At 41.1% G+C, this 21,925-nt stretch overlaps 1 protein-coding gene across 3 annotated transcripts in view; it reads right to left on the bottom strand.

Annotated features, from left to right (window-relative positions):
- The window catches only part of MACROD2 (mono-ADP ribosylhydrolase 2), a 1,284,297-nt gene that overhangs the window by 53,094 nt on the left and 1,209,278 nt on the right, over positions 1–21,925 (bottom strand). For 2 of the 3 annotated variants that reach the window (XM_054021788.1, XM_054021789.1), the window contains exons 12-13: positions 13,894–13,956; positions 10,367–10,435 (exon numbers count right to left, since the gene is read on the bottom strand). In XM_054021788.1, the coding sequence (XP_053877763.1) occupies positions 10,367–10,435; positions 13,894–13,956 (132 nt within the window). The remainder of the gene's footprint in view (positions 1–10,366; positions 10,436–13,893; positions 13,957–21,925) is intronic. The other variant, XM_054021790.1, reaches the window with a different exon arrangement.

Raw genomic sequence — 21,925 nt, 5'->3', positions numbered from 1 at the left:
GTATTACTTTTTTTTTTTTTGCAAAGAAAGTAACATGGACAAGAGTTATTGCCTAATTGTGAGAGTCAGTCGATGTTATTTCAGCAGCAGAGATCAGGAATTATATTGGTATGCAGATTTTGACTTTCAAAATCTTTAAGGTCAAGACCATAGAAAAGCTTTTTTTTCCCCGAATGCAAATATTACATCAAATAGTCAAGTTAAAGGGGCCAAAGATAGATTTACTTTTAGGATTAACACAAATAAAATACAGGAAAGAAGTAAACCCAGATTTATAAAGGAAATCCAGTTTATTGAAAATGTATGACAAGAATAAAAATAGAAGATGTAAAACACAGTCATGAAAAGCTGATCCTAAAATGGATATGACGACAGATCTTCAGCTTCATTTCAATGGGGCAAAGCAGCCAGAAACTCTGCGTAAGGGAATCCCTAGGCTGCATTCAGATACTGTAGTGATTTTACACTGCTGCCTCCTCACAGCTTCAGTGGGGAACACTGTGCTCTAGTGATCCCTGGATATTAAACAAACCCTTTACGGCCATGTGCAGCTGGGCATAAATTAGAGCAACCCTGAAGTTGCTCTAAATTACGCCAGGGGAACTGGGACTACCCTGGCTAGCTCCATGATTGTGGAGCCATGAAGGTGGCATAAAGGCATTGTTGTTCCCCCAGCTACTTAGCTGCACTGAGCATATTTCAGCTGCCAGCTCATGATATCCATTTAAACTGTAGTGCGCTTGATTCTAATTACACACATTGGTCATCATTTACCCACCGTTACCACATAGTGGTGTCTGAGACACTACAGTTTTGTTCCTTAACACAGAACTGAAAATAACTGTACTATTTTAATTGTGGGAGAGGGCTGACTTTCTAATGATGACCTCTGTTGGTGGCCACACACATGCAAATACAAGTGGACAAATGACAGGCCACTTTCATTTACCTGAATACAAAGCTCATGGATATTGATGACATATATTGTGAGAATGATACCTGGGGGGATCACAGTGTCCCACTTCACAGCTTTTGAGATGATTATTTTATACAATATATGGAGCTCTCCTTACACCACCACCCTCTTTCTTGACATTGTTCTTCCCTCTACACTTCCTTCTTGCTGGTATTCTCCTCCCAACCTTCTTTAACCCTTGTAGTAAGGCTGCCTGGCAAATAACTGCAAACAATTCAGTGTTACAGAACAATGCTGAAGCAGACGGTCATGCTGTACCTTGATGATGTCCTGACAGACCACAACACCCTAAACATTGGAAGAGGAGGAAATGATTCTCTAATTGAGTGATTAAAAGATTCATTTCTCTTTTCCCATTTGTGGTTCAGTTGGGATTTTTTTATATTACTAAATGCAAGAAAATAGAGACTGTCCTGCAAGCTGCATGCTCTTGCCTGTCTCTATTATAGCCCTTCAGCACACTTTTGTCCTGTTCTAAGGGATTCTGAGCACCCCGGCAATGCACTTATGTACCTGCTTCATTTTAATCACAGGAGCACTCACATTGACGTCTATGGCACTACTCGCACTGCTAAAGTTAAGCAGGTGCTTAAGGGCTTTGCTGAATCAAAGCCAGAGCACTTAGCACCTTGTAGGATGGAGCCCCTTGTCCTCTTTACCCTTCTTTTACTTTGAGGTTTACACTACGGGGGGAGGGGGGAAGAGGGAGTCGACCTAAGATACGCAACTTCAGCTACGTGAATAGCGTAGCTGAAGTTGCGTATTTTAGGTCGACTTACCTGGCTGTGAGGACGGCAGCGAGTCAACCGCTGCCGCTCCGCCGTCGACGGCAGAGCCATCAGGGATGGATTTTATCACGTCTTCACTAGATGCGATATGTCGATCCCCAATTGATCTATTGCTACCCGCCGATCCGGCGGGTAGTGAAGACGTGCCCTGAGTCTTTCTGTTTGCTCTTCCTGGTTTGCTTTATGTTACTGCATGACCTTTCTCTTTAGATACATAGATCTGTATATAGACACACCACTCTGGGATTGTAAAGGAGCCTTAATAGGGCATGCAAATGTCATTTATGCCCACTTTCTCTGACGTCCATTTAAATGGCCAGAGATGTGAGAAGGAACCTGACTGGAAATGAGAATCAGGCCCTCAGTCTCCATTTTAAAATCAAACCACTAGCAGCAATTTCCAATAGTGCTTAACTCAGGATCTGCAACTACTACATATAATGTTTTTAAAAAACAGAAAGCAAAACCAGGGTCACTTATAGGGCTCTATTATGTTTTTTTGTTTTTTAAAGGTTTTTTTTTAGAAGAGCAAGAGTGGCTTTGTGGTCTTTCGAACATCAGCAACGTGATTCTCTCTGTCTTTGAATATAGCCAGTCCTCTTCCCACTTGTGCTAATGAGACTAGTTTTGATTTAATCTTTTATTACATTAGTGGCTACACCTAATAGCTGATCCCTCACAACAGGGATTACAAGGTTCAGACTTATAGCTCATGGATGTGAACTTTTAGAACACTGCCTATTTGTGCGATACAGTCCCAGGGGAGGTATTTGTTTTGCAATAAACGATCACCAGTATTCTTACTGTAAATAGGTATACATTACAAAAAAGGTATACATACATGCACTGTACAAAAGAGCATCCTTTTTCCTGTCTTTCATACCATCTCAGACTACACAAGGCAACATTGCTCAAACATAACATTTGCAAACATTCAGGAAGACAGGGAATGGTAAGATCTGAATGTTAAGTGGTTTTAATGATCTTCTAAGATTCATTTCCCCAGCTATTCATTGCATGGCTTATTTACTTGTCATTTCTAATGTGCAACACATCTGGTTCTTGCATACACTCCGGATAAATCACCATGTTTTTGAAGACTAAAGAGGGGAAAAGCAGGCCACTACGAATGAAAAGGGTTCACTGCATTTTATTTTTAAGTGTGATCCTGCGAAAAATGACTGGAATATTTCTAGAGTGAAAGAAATCAAGCAGGCATCCAAAATTACAGGTAATGGTGTGCATGGAAGCTGGCATATGATTAGGGTATTCTTGTGTCTCATAAATTGAGAAAAATATGTTAAAACGGAATACTATAAAATGGTGATTTATGAGAATTTATCTTGAGCTTTGACTTTAAAATGTTATTTTTATATCTGCCAAGATTGCATTTTAAACCATCTTTATGGAGTCTAATCATCCTCTGAGTGGAATGGAGGGAAATCGCCTCTAACAAGTCAGGGAGTTTCCAAGAGGAGGGACCATTTCCTACTCACAACAGAATCAGAGTGAAGCCCATAATTAATTATTTATATTGTGGTAGCATCTAGAGCAGGGGTGAGCAAATTTTTTGGCCTGAGGGCTGCAACGGGTTTCGGAAATTGTATGGAGGGCCGGTTAGGGGAGGGGATCGTGGCCCAGCCCCCACCTCCTATCTGCTCCCCCCCCCCCCCCGGGACTCCTGCCCCATCCAACCCTCCCGTCCCCTGACCGCCCCACCCTGGGACCCCTGCCCCATCCAACCACCCCTTCTCCCTGTCCCCTGACTGCCACGGAACCCCTACCCCTGACTGCTCCCTGCTGCCCCATCCAACCCCCCTCCTTCCTGACTGCCCCCCTGGGACTCCTGCCCCCATTCAACCCTCTGTTCCCCTCCCGACTGCCCCGACCCCTATCCACACCTCCTCCCCCTGACCACCACCCCAAACTCCTCTGTCCAACCCTCCACACACCCCCGCTCCCTGCCCCCTTACCCCGCTTCCTGGAGCACTGGTGGCTGGCAGCGCTACAGCCGTGCCGCCCGGCTGGAGCCAGGCCATGAAGCTCAGAGCACCGGGTCATTAAGTCATTAAGCACCTCTGCTATTTCCACATTTTCTATTATTTTATCTCCCCTCCCACACATTGAATAATGGGCCTACCCTGTCCTTGGTCGTCTTCTTGCTTCTAATGTATTTGTAGAATGTTTTCTTGTTACCTTTGTTACCTCGTAGTTCAAAGAGCTGCATGGAAGGCTCTTCTAACTATGTTAGCAATTAGTACCATAGAAGGTCTAAGTAGGCTTACTAGCAATTAGTAAAGCAGCAAGCCCTACTGGCCATGCTAATGATTATCACCATGGAAAGCCCTAGTTGCCAAGCTGCTGATTAGTATCCTGGAAGCTCCTACTGACCGTGGTAGCAGCTGGTACCATAGAAGGCCCTACTGACTACGTGAGTGATTAGCACAGTAAAAGGCCCTACTGGCCATGCTTCTGATTAGCACAGTAAAAAGTCCTAGAGGACCAGTGCCGATTAGAACAGGACAATTACCTCCAGTGTCTGACACAGGATACCCCAAAACATATTTCTAATTCCAATATTACAGAGAAAAAACATCCTCTGGCTGGCTGACGTTTTAACTGAAATTCAATGACTGCAGAAAAATAGCAACATGCTTTATATGGTTTATAGTTCCCAAAGGAACACAGACTTCCACGAACACCTGGAAATACATTGATATTTTATTTTTAAAATTAATTAGCATATGATTTAATTTAGTTGACCTTCAAATGTAAATTAAGTTCTTATTAAGTGCTAATGAATTAAAATTGGTACAGTATGTACAGAAACTCTGATAGGGTTATATAACACTCCTTAGCTAGGCCTAAGGCTCCATTTTTGGTTTTGCTGCGACACAAAACCACAGTTAAATCAGGGCACTGGGGAATTGATGGGGCAGGCGACTTGTAATGGGATACAGAACCTCTCTCCTCAAAGACAGAGATTCAAAACGAGCGTAAGCCAATTATAAGAGGAAAATCATTGTTATATAATGGCTGTTTAGTGGCCTATTTATAATGAGTTGGTACAATTCTGAATGGGCAGGCATAACAGACTGTGTGCAGTCTTACAGGTATTTTACCTGCTTTATAAAGCACCAATCATTCTGGCCACTGTGTTCTGTGTTTATAAATAAAGCATCTCTAAATTGAGAGATATACTATACATAAAGAACCTACTTCAATGTGCATGTTAGTAATGAAGCGCTACCAAAGGTGTTGCGTAGAACTGCTATTGCACAAAGAATGAGCTAGTAGCTATGCACGAAGGACTTCAAAGATAAAACAGCAACACTTCTTTGGGGTGTTATCTATTTTTGAAAGTATGATTCGGTGGGACGAGGCAATGTTCCCGATGCTATGTAAATGGAGAGCTGGCATGGACAGCAGTAAAAGGATACTTCCAGTGAACAATACCTAATGTCCATATATGCTTGTAAGAGGAAGAAACACTGTGTAGTGGAACAGGATATCTAAAACTGAGTATGTCTTGTTTTACTGTTGAGGAGAGGCAGGATACCAAGGATGCATCCGTTTAAAGACCACAGGAAAAGAGAAAGGCCCACATGGAGTTCCGTGTCTGGAGAATGTTCCTCTAAGTATCCTCTTCTCACCAGTCTCTCTCTCACGTGGGGAAGGGAAGAGATATTCTTTCACAATGATATAGGCAAGGTAGTCTTAAAGTAGGCTTTAATATTAAGAGCCTTCTAAAAAATGCCTACTGCACTGTTCAGCTATGTAGGCCCTATTAAAATCCTTTAATATCTGTTTCTCTCTTTTCTGTAAAATCACCAATAAAAACAGAGAGAGAGTCCAAGTAAGAGGCTTTAATTCCAACTTCTCAAAAATTACCACCACCTTTTGGCACTAATTGGCATTCTTGTTTCTCAATCTGAGGCGATGCTAAGGACTAAGGCTCCAGTTCAGGAAAGCACTTACACATGTGCTTACATCCATCCCTATTCAAGACAGAACGTAGGGATGTGTTTCAAACTCACTGAAGTCAGGGGGACATAAATCTGTGCTCAAGTTAAGCATCTGCTTAAGTACTGTCCTGAATAGGGGATGTGTTCTTGAATCGAAGCCTGAGTTGGCATGGGAACTGAACTACCCTTTTGCTTCTAGTGATGGGCCCTATAGAAAAGGGTGGATTCGTACTTAAGAAAGTTAAGAAATGCTAGAGCATAGACTGCAACAAAGCTCTCAATCATTATCTGTCCAAGTCTATCAATATGACACATTTCATAAGCATTAAGTTACATTCAGATTTATGAAACGATATATATTTACATATATCAAAACAATAAATAAAGAAATGATTCAATTTATTTCTCATTTTTCTGATTCCCATCGTGTGCTAACAATTTAGTATAGAAAAGAGAACTGCTTACAACTGGAATTATGATACCAGTTCTATGACCTGTTCTATTGTGGAATTGCTATCAACAAATCTAACGTATTGAAAGACGCTTTTATATTTTCATAGAATGGGTAGAGTAGACATGCTAATCTCAGTAGTTTGTCAGTGGTTCAAGCTGTGTATATCTATCTCTTTGAAGCTGCGTGGCTTGGAACGTATTTGCCACATACCTTCCTTCATATTTATAAGGTGAAAGAACTGGAAAAATACAATTTCTTAAAACATTTTACATTCATTTCAGTTAGCTGAAGATAAATGATAAAGTTTCATAAGTCCAGGATCTGGCAGTTTTGGGCTGTTGTTAACTCAATGGGCAAATCATTTGAAGGCTGTTTTTAAAAATGCCAGGATTTCATAGAGGTTCCATTTCCCTGTCTGCTAATACGCTTTTGGAACGTTATTATTTTTAAACTGACTAAAATCAGCAAATATAGAAATGTGAAGTGTCTGAGTAGAATTAAAAGGCCTTGATTCTGCAAAGGTTCTGGGGGTAAGGCATATTGATCTCCCCATGCAAAGCCAAGTTACGGGATCAAGGCCTTGATTCTATTTAAAAATATATGTGAAAAGCAGCTCATCCTTCATTCTGTGTTTCTCCTGCAACTGCTGTTATTTCACAAATATCTCAAATGGCACGGAGAGCATCACTTCTTTTCCCCTCAGAGATGTCTGTGATGATATCTGTTGTAAGCGAAATGCAACCTACCCTCTGAGCACTGGTTTTCCCAGATAAGGGTAGAGGAACTGATTTGAATTTATTTCATTTTAGAATGCATTTATCTGACAGTTCTAACTCCTTATATATATTTATGATTGGCAGAAAGCAATTTTTATTTTTTATAATTTGGACAGATAATCTCGATGTTCACTTTTAAGCTTTTTTTTTCTGTTTCTATCAATTTACATGTTCAGAGTTGTGGGAAATTATGGGGGAGGTGAGACAATTATTTAATGACAATAGACACTGAAATTCATAAAGTTTAAGCTTTATCTTTAAAGTTAAAACACAAATTGTCAACAGCACGTGTCAAAATACACAAAGTAAATGTCCCTAAATCAAACTTTAATAAGTTCTCAAGCAGCATTTTTCTTATTTTGACTATCTGTACATTTTTATGATCATCAATGGAAATATTTTTTCATCAGTTTGCGTATGAGGAAATCGATATTAACTGACATGTACTGATAAAAAACAGCTCCTTCTGAGCCTACCTATATTGTATGGTTAATGGTTTGGGATCTTAATTACATTTTTAATTCAATTTATATTTTTAAAATTATGCCATTTTAAACTTATGGCCATTTTTTAAATTATGGCCATATATATTTTTTAAATTATGGCCATTTATTTTAGGTCTTCAGACGTTTTGGCCCAATGCTCTCTCCAACCATGCATTCTGTCTCATGGGAGTTACCTCCCAATTCTTCTATCAAGGGTATGCTTTGCCTCCCTCCTTCTCCAGTGAAACTGGCAGGGTGGGTGGCCACCAAATGCCGAGGAAGCATCCAAACACCAATCATCAGCATGATCCTCAGGCGCGATGGGACCATGGTTTCTCTATGAGCTTCCTCTAGGATCTCTCCATGGTAGTTCCCCCAACAGAAGGGGATGGCATGTACTTTGCCAGCACTGAATTGCATCAGGCTGGGACTGGTGGGGAACAATGCTGTGGTGAGCTGCAGAGAGGGTGGGAGGAATTTGGAGAGTATGCCTCATGACCCTGGGCCGAATCTACAAATTAGTGCTCCCACATGCTCCCCTTCAGTGGGAGGGACTATCTGAGCACTAGTATTTTTGGAATAACAGTCTTTAAAAAAAAACTACGTGCTGTTCCTCCTCAGGTTGTACCAACTCTAAACACCAGACAGGTTGAAACATAACTTACACACATCAGTGCCAGACATTTGAATCTCTCTGAAACAGTGTAATACAAAATCCTACAGTCCAAGAATAACCCCACAGTACACACTGGTGCTGTATGGGATTTTTAAAGGCACATATGCACCAAAAATATACTATGATCATAACACACGATAAAACGGTCTTTTCTCTACAGCATATACACATAGGACTTGGTTTTCAGTAATTGTAAAGACCTTTCACACTGTTCTGCCAGCACAATGGAGTCTCAGAGAGAGTGAAACTAGTCCCCTCATGAGAATACCCTCTGCACAAAGGGCCTCCCTGATTGGTGTAGGGCTGGCAGTAAGGGTTCTACGCTGGCTGCTGGGGTAGGCCGAAGGTAGGGGTATGGCCAGACTGCACTGCAATAGGACTATTCTTGGCCATGGGCTGCTTTAGCTTATACCATGGACCAGGCAAGCTCTGCATTGCCCCACAATATGGAGAATACAAAGGCGGCTTTAAGCTATCCCTGTTCCACCCCACCCAACCCTGCACCATGCTCACGGATGGATTAACTAGGAATCTGGTCCTTAGAATCTTGTGTGTGAGATGCCACAGTACCGTAATACATTTCTTTGCGTGATGCCAGATTTTAAGCACAATATCCTAACTTCAGTTACTCTATCAACATGAAACCGATAAACTAACTTTTCCATTCATATTGTCTTCGGTGAGAAAATCTGTTCTCTGTTTCCAGACAAGAGTACATTAACATTATGGGTGAAGTTAGAAGAATGGTTACACACAAAGATGATAGGCCAAGTATACATTCACTTCCTAACTTAACATGCACACAGAAGGTTCAAAATCAGGAGCAAGGACATAAAGTAATATCTAAATTTCAAGATCTCCATTAAGGCCCAAGAAAGCAAAAATAAATGAATAACTAAATAAAACCCTGCCACTCATGATACTGACTATAATAAACATTTTCAGAAGAGATGTTATAGACGTGGACCTCATAAATAGGCCATATATTGGTAAAGAGGAGGCATAAATGAAGGTTAATCACCAACCATGCTTAGAATGAACCCTCACTATTTCTGACTGCTGTTAGCCTTGATGTGACCTTAATCTAGGAAGGATTTCAATGGCAAACACAAGTATTCTGGCCAGGTTTTTTAAAAACATCTATACAGTGCTTCTATCAGTCAGTTGAGAGAGCAGTTAAATCGACCTAAACTGAGCTCTGAACCCATAATCAGGTAAAGACCGTGGGCTCCTTAATATGCTATTTTGGAACAAAAGAGTGAGATTTCACATGCACTTCCTCACACTATCCAAAAAAAAGAGAGAGAGAGAGAGAGTAGGGTGGTGGCATTGAATTAAACATTAACTCTTAAAATAAATAAGTTAATGTATGTTAATAATTATGTTATCTTAGTAAAGTGCATTAAAATTCTCTAGTAGTCTTAACTTGAAGGCTGTACTGATGGACTATATTTATGATAGATAACATAACTCCTATTCTGAATTACCAGCAGCAAAGGTTTTATAAATCACCATGGGTTTTTTTTTTTTTTACACATACCAAAAAGAATTCTAAGACAATCTAGACTAGCGTGAGTAATTAATGGTGTGATGCCATAAAAAGGATCAAGAACAGTATGTCTGTGTGTTGGTCTCCTATCTGTAAACCAAACAGCAAAACAGGAAAATCCCAGCTTGAAACATTAAATCGCCTCTCTGTCTTGTTTCCTAAACTCTCTGTCATTTGGCCCCGTGACATTTTTAAATATTTATCACAATCTAAATTATCTGAGTGCCCAGCACAATCTGCACAAGATAAACATTACTTTCTCTCTCTCAGTTATGACTTCATCTCCTTCTGCCTCCCCATGATGTGTTTATAGTTACTGTTTTTATCTTTTTTTTTCATCAGGACAAAACTAATTAGGGCCTTGATACTTCAAAGATTTATGCGTGCACTTAACTTTACGCACAAGTCATCCTACTGAGATCAGGTCTGGGGTCTATAACTGATGCTTCAAGCATGGCATTTTTATATTAACTCCATAATGCTGAGAGCGAAGATTCCATGGCACCTCTGACCCCAGCACAATAGCAGTTGCCAAATGTTGCATTAGAAAGTCTTTTTGAAATTAAAATCTAAGTTTGTAGCTGATTTCTGATTTTTTAAGTCTCAGTCTGGCTTCTTCCAGACATAAAGGAAAATATGGCCATGTGAAGCATCCTCTTGGGATTGAGTAGTTTGAGATGCATCTTGCTATCTGTACCTTTATCCTCGCACAGCTCTATTCCTTCTTCTGATGGTGGGCTGGGTACAGCTGTATGTTTTGCCTCATCTGTGCAAATGGAGGAAGCGAAAGAGAAATAGTGGTTATTTATTAGATAGTAGGATGGGTGGACTGGTACATCTAATGCATCCAGGGGCCTTTGTGGCTAAAAGACAAGTCTGAGGAGTTAGTACATTTCGGTTCTATTTCCTTCTTTGTCATTGGCCTGTTCCTGTTCCCATCAATGGCCATGATAAACTTCAGTGGTGCTGGATTAAGCCCTAAATCTCCATTCTGCTTCCCTCCCTGTAAGACATAGATAATAATAATACCTATCCACCTCATGCGTGGGTTGTGCTGCAAGATACTCACTTTGCAAGCATTGCAGGGTCTTGATCTTGCAAGCACTCTGGACCCAGTCCAGGGAGCATTTAATCCTTCTATATTGAGAAGAATATTTAAACCTGTACTTTAAGCATATGTTTGATTCCATTGACTTCAATGGGACTTAAAACATATGCTTAAGTGCTTTCCTGAATTGGGGCCTAAGAGCTTTGGTAGCACCTTGAGGGATCAAGATCTAAATTTTGCAAAATATTAATACTATTTTAATAAGAATCTGGTTACAGGATTCACATGCAAACATGTGGACAATGAAATGTATTGACCACTAGAGCAGAGTGAAATTTTGTCATTCATAGTGGCAGTTCAAATTTGTTTATAATGACAATGAATAGTAATTGGGGGAGGGAACAAGAGTAAGAATGACTCAATACCTTGGTGGTCAGGGCACTCATCTATGATTTGGGGGGACCCAAGTTCATGTCCCTGCTCCACTGACCAATTATTTATGAAAAGTGGAACAGCTTCATCGGGAGAGATTGGCAAAGCCCAAAACTGAAAGCGCTATGTCACTTTGTAGCCGTTAGCTCAGCAGTTAGGGCACTCACACGGGAGGGAGGAGACCCAGGTACAATTCAATAGCCCAGTAGCTAGGACAGTCTTCTGCAACACAGGAGACCTAAGTTCAATGTGGGAATTGAACCTGAGTTTCCTAGCTGTTGTGCTAAAGGCTAGAAACGGATGTAGTGCTTTTTAAGATTATTAACTCGGATGTTTAGTGATGATAGTTTAGATTCTTTTGGAATTGTAAAAGTAATACATTTGTGATGTGTTTGTTATTATCCCCTGAAAGATCTCCCTTTTGGTTTACAAAAAGGAACAGAAATGTGCACACTTGAAAAGCCGTGAAAAGGTTGCTCCTTATAAACTTCCTAATAATAAGCATGTTCTTCATAATGATTAGAATTTTTTGTGTGTGCAACTGACTATATTTTCTACATTTCGCCAACCATTTCAGCAATTGTGCATGAAAATAAGGTAATTTCACATGCGTATTGCCAAGTAAACAATGGACAGAAATAGAAGTGGTCTTAAAAGTTCCATGCATTATTTTGCCCCACCGAATAATGCTGAATCCACCAATAACCCTACGAGTTGAGAGTTTAGTTATGATACACTGAGTACCAATATTATAAATGATAGTAAAAGAATGAACATCATGTTTCTGATAAACTGAGTATAACAGTTTGTAACAGTGACATGTCATAATGGCACTTCTGAAAAAAACAACACACTTTTAGACAGCCAAGCAAGCTAAGTAATAGTTTTAAAAGGTAAGTATTTTCACAGTTGCTTCCCATGGGAAAGATGAAATGCAACTCATTGCAACTTAGTTGTTTCATGAGTTAATAAACACAGGAAATATGCATTTAATCAGAAGATATAGCTAAAATATTTGAATGTCTAGTGGGCCACTCAGGGTATTTTTAGAAGGTAATTTATCTAGGTTGAGCAGAAACCTCTGGAGTTTGGACTGCTTTGAACTACAAGCAAAGCACTATTTTGTAAAGTTAAAAGACAAATACTGAACTAATGGTTCATCAGGCAAAGGTTATGCAGAATTTTCAAAGCAGCTACAGGCTGGTACTGCAACTCGCTACTACACAAAAGACCCAAATTCAGTGATCTCATGACTCTTGCCCTTTGGCTGCTTAAGTCTATGAGCACTGCAGAGGTGAAGCTGTTAAATGTAGGAAAGGAAGCGTGGTTGGTGACTGGCTTTGTTCTAACTCTCTTGCATGATACTGTAGTCTGCTTACCCTGGTGGGATAAAAGGAGAGTCCAGAGCTTAGGGGGCTGGATCCAAGGCCCATTGAAGTCAATGGGAGTCCTTCCACTGCCTTCAATAGGCTCTGGATCAGGCCCTTGAAGAACATGAGTTAGTGCCTGTGTGTTTTTGTTGTGGTAAGATTAAAGAAAGTAAGAACAGGGAGGAGAGGTAAGTGGATGAAACCTGCTAAATTCCGAGCATCCAAGAATGGCCTCAGTTTAACAGAGAACGGAATAAAACTAGAGTAGAATGCAGAGGAGAACAGGGAAAGGCTTTCATACACAGTGTTTCCTCTACAGGGTGGAGTAAAGGGGGGAAAGAAGTTCATCGCAACACAAATTTCTCTCTTCACAAGGAGCCACAAGGCAGTCAACAGACCAGATGACTCAGTAACGTAGGCAGGCTACCTTGCGGCCTCACTCTGCTGCATTTACTGACTGGCCCTCTCCATCTCCTAGGTAATAATAAAAGTTTTCGGAGCTGATTGAAAAGTTCTAAGTAGAAAAGTTTCATGCTACCCGAATTCAGTATGTGTAGGCAACACACTGTTCCAGTATACTATTTAGATGGTACCAATCAGACATAGCACAACATGAAAAAAAAAATAAGAAAAACACTTTACTGTGTAGCAGAGTGTTGGAAATCCAAAGGAATAAGGGTATTTATAGTGGTTTTGATGATCACTTCAGTTATTTTGAAAACTGCTCAATTCTGGTTGTCATTTCTGTTTGCTGGATACATTTGGAACAGAGTACCCTTTTATTTTAAAATATCCAATTCATAACTTGTAACATACATTTAGAAACACACCATGTGCAAATCTAGTACTTTATGAACTCTGACATTTACTTGCAGGTTTTGATTTTCACATGTAGGCTCTTTCTGTTTGGATGTAAATCTTAATAATCCAATTTTCTGGGATCAGCAGAGAAATTACTGGAAAAAAATAGCTATTACAATCTAAAAGTACCATTAAAACCTTGAGAGACCAGTTTTCGATCTCTCCCTCTTCTCCCCAAACTTATTTTTTTTTCATTATTCTTTCTTATAGAGTGCTACACTGATGTAAACATGCATGGAAAATTATTTTTTCTACTTAGCGGATTAGCGAGATATATTCCAATTTAAAGAGGGAATGTGGAGCTAGTAACTTAACAGGAAAGTCTGCATTCCTGCACTGCAACAGATTCATTCATAATGAATGGAGCTGTGGTCTCCAACGGGAGAACTGCACAAGCCCTGGGTTAATCTGGTGAAAACGTACAAACATTTTCAGTCAATAGCATTGACTAAGGTTATTGTTCACCAAGGTGGATAAAGCCTGGGAGAATGCTTTAAAGAGCTCAGCACAAACCTGCTTCTTGGCTCTGGCCCTCAGTTTCTTCATTACTTTGCGTCTCTTCTCTGCTATTATCATCTATCAAGAAAACCACACAAAAATTATTTATGAAGTATCTTTTTATTGGTAACAAGCAGCACTGAAATTAATTGTAACCAATGTAGCATAAACTGTTAATTTATGACAGAGCCCTGTGATAAAGCAGGGAGAGATGTATAGGTAGGGGGAAACTGAAAAATTACGAACATAAATAGTTGCATTTAGGGTTTTCAAACTGTCTGCCAGATTAAAGGTTTTATAGCAAAAGGCAGAATTATTTCATAACCCTGGAAACATCTACATATTCCACAAAGTTGTTTTTGCTTATGGAACATCTACAGTGGATGTGTTTATTGGTTGATTGTGTTTTACTTGTTCTGTGAAAAGATTATTTTTTCCAGTCACATTTATATAAGAACTTTGAAGTACCCAAATCTTACACTTGAACAACCTATTTTAATCAGTGCTATGGCAGGGTGACTGTAGCTTTAATCAGGACTACGCAGGGTGACCGTAGCAGGGAGAGACGTGTCAGAATTTTACTTTCAAATGTAAAGCCTTGAAGAGACTGAATGTAGAGATATCGAAGATACCGAGGCTACGTTCAAAAATGTACAACAAATGATTAAAAGGAATCTAAGAGGAAAAAACAAAAGGAAGAATGAAAGGATTTATTGCTCATTTAGACATTTTTGCATTCACATTCTCCTTCTCCCCCTCCCAACTCCTTACTGAAGACAGGTGCCAAACAATGAATTACCACAGGGAAAGGTATACAACAGGGAGAGGCCAGGGACAGCGCACCAAGCTCTCTCAGCCTTATGAATGAACTGATTAGGAAAGAACCAGGCAGTCTGTATTTTCAAACACAGAGAACCCTATTTTAGAATTGTAATAATCATAAAGATTGCAAGTATCAGGGGGTAGCCATGTTAGTCTGTATCCACAAAAACAACAAGGAGTCCGGTGACACCTTAAAGAGTAACAGATTTATTTGGGCATCAGCTTTTGTGGGTAAAAAACTCCACTTCTTCAAATGCAAGGAGTGAAAGTTAAAGATGCAGGCATTATATAATGACACATGAAGAGAAGGGAGTACCTCACAAGTGGAGAACCAGTGTTGACAGGGCCAATTCAATCAGGGTGCAGTGTAACATACTGCATCAGATGTCGTTAGAGTGGTTATTCTGACAGAGTCAACAGTTAGTTATCACATTTAATGAGGAATTCTAGAAACCGGTTTGTGAGTGTATAAATAAATAGCAAAGTAATTAATTTCCAGATTGTGGAAAAGGCCTCATAATGATAAACATGAATCCTGCTGTCTCATCCTGCTGTGATCATTTCTCCTACTTGATTTTCACTTTTATAACTTATATACCCTATTGCTTTAGCACTTCCCATCTTGGGCACCTTACTTTCTCTTAACACATGGGACCATCTGCTGCAGAGAACAATGGTAGCAGAAATGCATCTTGATTGATGGAATTAAAAACAAAAAACCCTAAAGAGAATGTATTTTTCATAAGTAAATACCATGCAACTTATAATAGCACACTTGATTTAGCTACCATCCATTCAGACATTTTGTTTTCCTAGTCCTTTGGCAGGTATTACATTTTAGAATCCAGTAGGTGGAACTAGTGTAGAAGTATTTTCTTTCTAAGTCATAACTCATAGAGTTACATTCTTAGCCGATCAGATTAACATGTGTTTTATACAGTTTCTGAGACATTTGGAGCCCGTTTCAACTGGTGTAAATCGATGTAGCTGCACTGACCTCCGTGGAATTACACTGATTTATATCAGCTGAGAAGCTAACCCATTAGTTGTTTTGTAACTTTTCATACTGATGTTAACTGGTCTAAATGGACAGCTAGTTCGCTAGTGGCCTTCATCCTGTAAAAGTTCTTAGTCCACTGGTGGGCTTCAGCCTGTAAAATCACATTACATGGATGACTAGAAGTACTTGATAACACCAGCATTTTATTTATCATCCAGCCACAAAATGGGGAGCAGACACAAAATAGAAAGTTAACCACACTAGAATTGAAACTTTTTTTAAAATATGGATTTTGGACTTTGCAAGGCTTGCAGCAAACAGCTAATACATTTGGGGAGAATCCTTTGCTTAGCGTAAGAGAGTGTTTTCAGGGAGATAAAGTTGTTTAGTTCAGGTGCTGTGGCATGAGACCATATAGTCAAGGTTTGTGGTAAAACAATATTGAAATGGTCACTAGTAAACTCTGAGCAAGATCACTGCATAGCTCAAAGCTTGTCTCTTTCACCAACAGAAGTTAGTCCAATAAAAAATATTACCTCACCTATCTAGTCTCTCTGGAACCAACACAGCAACAACAACACTGCAGCCAGTAAAATCTGTACAATTATCATTTGCAGGTAATTACCAGTAGGGTTACCATATTTTGTGCCTCCAAATGGAGGACACTCCACGGGCCCCAGCCCCGCCCCCAGCCCCGCCCACGCCCCCCGCCCCAACTCCGCCCCCTCCCCAAAGTCTCCGCCCCCTCCCCTGCTTCCCGCGAACATTTGATTCGCGGGAAGCCTGAAGCAGGTAAGGGGGAGTGTGGGGGGAGGAGGTGCGGCCCAGGCTGGCCCCCCGGCGGCTCCAGCCTGGGTCGGCTCGGGCCCTGGGGTGCCGGCCCCGGCCGACCACCCCCCGGCCCGCCCAGCACTGCTGGCCCCCGGCAGCCCGGCGCACCCCCCGGCTCCCGGCCCCACGACCGGCGCCCGGCCCCGCGACTCCGGACGACCGGCTCCCGGCCCCGCGGGCCCGGCCCCCCGGCTCCCGGCCCGGCCCCCGGCCCGGCACCGCGCCCCCGGCTCCCGGCCCGGAACCGCGCCCCCGGCTCCCGGCCCGGAACCGCGCCCCCGGCTCCTGGCCCGGCCTGGCCTGGACCCCGGCCCGGCACTGCGCGCCCAGCCCGGCTCCCGGCCCGGCACCATGCCCCCGGCCCCGCGACCCCGGCCCGGCCCCGCACCGGCCCCGCACCGCCGACCCCAGCCAAAGAGGCCCCGGCGGAGCCCTCCCGATTTTCCCGGACATGCCCGGCTTTTGGGGATTTCCCCCCGGACGGGGATTTGAGCCCCCAAAAGCCGGACATGTCCGGGAAAATCCGGACGTATGGTAACCCTATTACCAGTAATGTCTATGTGAGAATATTGGAGTACTACTAACTAAGCAAAGAACAAAACTGTCAATGATTTCAATTGTGACTGTTCGTTTCCTAAATGTGTACTGCATCATGCTTAGTTTTACACAGTACTTTACATTCAGAAAAAGCAGGTCAGGCTGTAATGGTAACCGCTGTGATATTTATTACTGAAAGCTATTCCAGTAACTAAATTACTGATGAACGAACAACACTTAATTTGTTTCTACATTCAGTAAAAGCAAGTCAAGTACCAATATGGATATTATTCATTTTGCTAAAATCAGATTTTTTTTTAATCTTATTTGTTTCCATGTTATTCAGTTTCTTATGAATTCAAATTCTGAGTAAATTCATATTAAAAAGGACAGTTTTAAAATAACCTCAGCCTGACTCGTCAGTATGTTACTCCAGTTTTAAACTGGTGTAACTCTAGTTGATTTCATTAGAGATATACTGGCTTAAAACTGGAGTAAAGTAGACATGAATAAGGTCCTCAACATTAAATTCTTACTGAATTCAAAGAAAATCAGAAATGTAAGTGAAACTCCGATTTTGTATTCTTTTTTCATGCCACAAAAATGCAAGAGATTTTAAATAAAGGCTTTATTTCTTGCATTCCCTTCTTCCAGCAAACTCTCTGGATCATGTATCTATCTATAGAATGCAAATTCATCTTACACACAAGGAGCAGTATTCTTAAAGGATGTGTTGTGCCTTCAATGGAGTGGGACATGTATTTGCTTTAACAAAAGTGGGAGGGTGGAAAAATTAAAATCCTTTCCCTTGACAGTTGAATGAAAAGTTAGTAATCAAGGGCTTGTCTACACAAACATTTAGCACCCAACACTAGCCTGTTGGGTACTAACTGTACAGCCTCTGCGGACATGCCCAACAGTTCCTTATCACACTTTGATCTACACTGCTTTGAAATGGGACTAGATCAATTTGCACTAAGGGATTGTTAATGCACATCAGCAGGATCCACATGGACACTTCATGCATGGCAGGCTAGTCTGAGGTTGGCTCACACTCCAGCTTGCCACAAACTAAATGTTTGTGTAGACAATCTCCAAGAGTGAATACGTGTTTCTAAGCTAAATGACATACAGACTTGGAGGGCCAGATTCTCTCCTATGGCCAAGCTCTTTTTAACATGGAGAGAGTGAAGCATCAGGGAGCCTATTACAGTCTGCACTGACCCCGGCCCTGACCCTTGATAATGCTTAGAGCATAATACATTCCAGGAAATATGGTTGTTTGACAATCTCATATGCTTGAGAAATTTGTCCTCCATCCTCAAAACTGTCTCCCTTGGCTCTGTTGTCAGGTATCTCATAACAACTGCACACCATTCTTAAACATCAGGAAGACCAAAAAAAACCTCAACAAAATCATAGTGTTCTGTAATTACCCAGAGCAAGATAATTATATGCCTAAACAAAAACTGAAACGGTGCACACAGAAACTTCTCTGAAGTCCTCTCTCTTACCCTGCTTTCAAATACAGTAAAAGATTAGGGCAAGATTTTCCAGTAATCTAAAAATAATAGCGCTTCATTGGTTGAATACCATCTGGTGTGGGTGACTTATTACTGTTTAATTTATAAATGTATTCCAAAACCTCATCTAGCAACACTTCCATCTGGGACAGTTTTTAGGATTCTTCACCTACAAAGAATGGCTCAGGTGTGGGAATCTCCCTCCCATCCACTGCAGTGAAGACCAATGCAGAGAATTAATTTAGCTTCTCCGCAATGGCTCCTTTAGCACCTCAATCGCCCAGTAGCCCCCACTAATTGTTTGGCAGGCTTCCTGTTTTTGAGGTACTTAAAAAATGTGTTGTTAGAATTTGCCTCTTCTACTAGTTATTCTTCAAAAGCTTTTTTGACCTACCTAATTATACTTTTACACTTGACCTGCCAGAGTTTATGCTCTTTTCAATTTTTAAAGGATGCCTTTCTGCATCTAACCACCTCATTTATTCTCTTGTGGCATTTTTTGGTCCTCTTAATATTTTTTTAATTGGGAGGGGGATGCATTTCGTTTGTGCCTCTGTTATGATGGGTTTTTTCAAAGAGTTACCATGCAGCTTGCAGACTTTTTACTCTAGTGACTGTTCCTTTTAGTGTCAGCCTCCTCATTTTTGTGTAGTTCCCCTTCTTGAAGATAAAGGCTACTGTGATGGGCTTCTTTGGTACTTTCCTGCCCACAAGGATGGAAAATGCCAATTTGTTGAAACCAAAACTTCTCCCGAGAAATGTATGAATTATAAGTTAACTGTGCCATATTAACATGCAGTAAGGAATTTTTAGGCTATATCTACACTTATGGAGTACAGCCATTACACGTTGTTGATCACAGGTATTTGCTAGGTAAGGCATAAGTACAAGTTAAGAAAGTAAAGAAATGAGCCTACAGGCCTCAGACCTGTAGTACAACAACTTAACTAAACAAGGCCCCAAAACCTTAGCATATGTAGTTAACCAGGAGTAGCCATAGATGATAAGCCATCACAAGATAGAATGCTGTAATGACTTAACTGCTGACAGGGAACCACAAGATGCTAGTTTATAGAAGCTTGGGATATTTTAAGTTAAGAACATCATCAGATGTCTGATCACAAGCGTGCCACGGTAACTAATTGACATATATGCTAATAAGCTTGGGGTAAAAGGCCTCGTAACCTGTGGGAGAAGGGCACCCCAAAGTTAGATGGGTGAGGAAATATAAATAAGGAAATGGGGATGAAACCCCTACTGAGTATGTGTTCGGCGTAGTGGCATCAGTATAACATATTATAAAATTTGTAGCCCGGCCTGTGTGCCTTGGGAGATGTAACTCTTGGGAGATGCCAGGATGATGACCACTGGGGGTGGTGATGATGATTGTAAAGATGATGAAGAGCATGACTAACACTATGGGTCCTTTAGCAAGGTCTGGCGTGAGTATATGGGCTCAGATGCACTTTCTGTTTTAGCTCTTTCTCTCTTACTGGTTTGGTGTGTTTGTAACTTTGCTAACTGTGTTAATAAAACTATTACAAATAGAGAAGGTTTTTTCCTAAGTGGGGGTGTTGCAACTGTGCATGTCAGGGTTCCCAACTAAACTTTAATTTTAAAAATATTGAGCCTGCTCTTGGACAAGAACCTACCGAACCTCTGAGTGTTAATTGGGAATTCTTAAGTAATCAACATAATCAATACACAATCAATAGATCAGGCAGCAGGCTGCATCTATGCTTGTCACTTTGGTGTGTAGCTACAGGTGCAGTGAAAAGCTCCAGCCATGGGGAAAGTGTCCAAGAATTCCCTGCTGCTGGAGCCTTTCACTATGGCAGAGTCTGACAGGGCATCTGCCCCGAACTGGCCCTGATAGGGTTAAAATCCAGCCTGGAGGGCTGCAAGGAAACAGCCAATTAGGACAGCGGCTGCAGCCAGTTAGGGCAGCGGCTGGACCAGCCAATCAGGGCCAAGTCGGACCACATAAAAGGAAGCTGCAGACCAGAGCAAGTCAGTCTGCTGTAGGAAGCCCAAGCAAGGGGACTGGTCTCCTAGAGGGCTGCAGCAGAACTAGCACCATGAACAGGGCTGCTAAGATTTGCAGGCCTGAGGCCCTGGGAAGAGAGTGAAGGAGCCAGAGGCAGGAGCCGAAGGTGCTGGTGCTGAGTGGAAGTGGCCCAGGGGATTGAGATAGATAGCTGGAGAAAGAAAGGAGGGGCAGCGGGAAGCTGTTGTTTGATGACACCATTAATGATAAATATATATATTTTCTTTGGATGCCCTCTGAGATAGCTACCATCCTTCTCTTTCCATTACAGCAGCAGTTGGCAACTGTATTTCCTTTAGGTGACAACTGTCCTCAGAATATCTACTTTTCCATTATGCTAGTAATTGAGTAGCAATCTGTCACTCAATCCAAAGATGACAGGAAGAGTGGAATGTGACATTTTGTGTTATTTTAGGCCAGTAAATTTAAATGGTTTTGAGCCACATCAAAAGACAAATGGGAACATCTGTTTCTTTTCCCACAGAATGGCAGACAGTCAAAAACACAGGAGTACATGACTTACAGTAGCATAATATGGACAAAATAAGCACATCAGCCTCTAAAGTATAGACTTTTGGCAATCTATTTTTGCTTTCTCTTGCCAAACTGGCTACTGATTGATAGGCGCTACTCGCGTCTCATTTGTTTCTTTGATGACAGTAAGGAAATTCCAAAGAGGATACACACCTTCATTTAATATCTAGTAGTAAGCAGATTAGCCAATGGTTAATAAGCAGGAAAAGAAAGAAACAATAGCAAACTAAAATGAGAAGATATGAAAATCTGCAAGGGTTTGCCCACTTTGTGCTAGAGAGAGGTATTTAGTATGCAGGGTCATATGCCAGCTGTAATAGCATCCCCAAAACGAAGCAGCAGATACAATAATAAGCAGAAAGTCATATGAGAGAGGGATGAAACAAGAACTCTAAGAAAAACCAGGAGATAATCTCACAACTGGAGCATGAGAGAGATTTTAGCATTTTCCATTTTCTCTGTAATTGCTCTCTGGAGAACGGATTGCTAAACCATTGACTGTTCTAGTTCAAACAGGAATTAATTCAGGGAAGTCCTCTGGTCTGTGTTATGTTGGAGGTCAGACTAGATGATCACAATGGTCCATTCTGACTTCAAAAATCTATTAATCTAATTGGGGGGGTGTGTGTCAGATTCTAACCATAAAACATCAGCAAAGAGCTGGAACATTTTTTCCAGGGAAATACAGAATATTAAAGAGCCCAAACTGTACCACATTTTTGAGTCAAAGAGCTAAATTCTGGTTAACCAGTG

Source organism: Malaclemys terrapin, chromosome 3 (assembly GCF_027887155.1).
Source record: "Malaclemys terrapin pileata isolate rMalTer1 chromosome 3, rMalTer1.hap1, whole genome shotgun sequence".
Taxonomy (NCBI): domain Eukaryota; kingdom Metazoa; phylum Chordata; order Testudines; family Emydidae; genus Malaclemys; species Malaclemys terrapin.
Note: the sequence above shows the minus strand (reverse complement) of the source record. Positions and strands in the feature narration are given on the sequence as shown.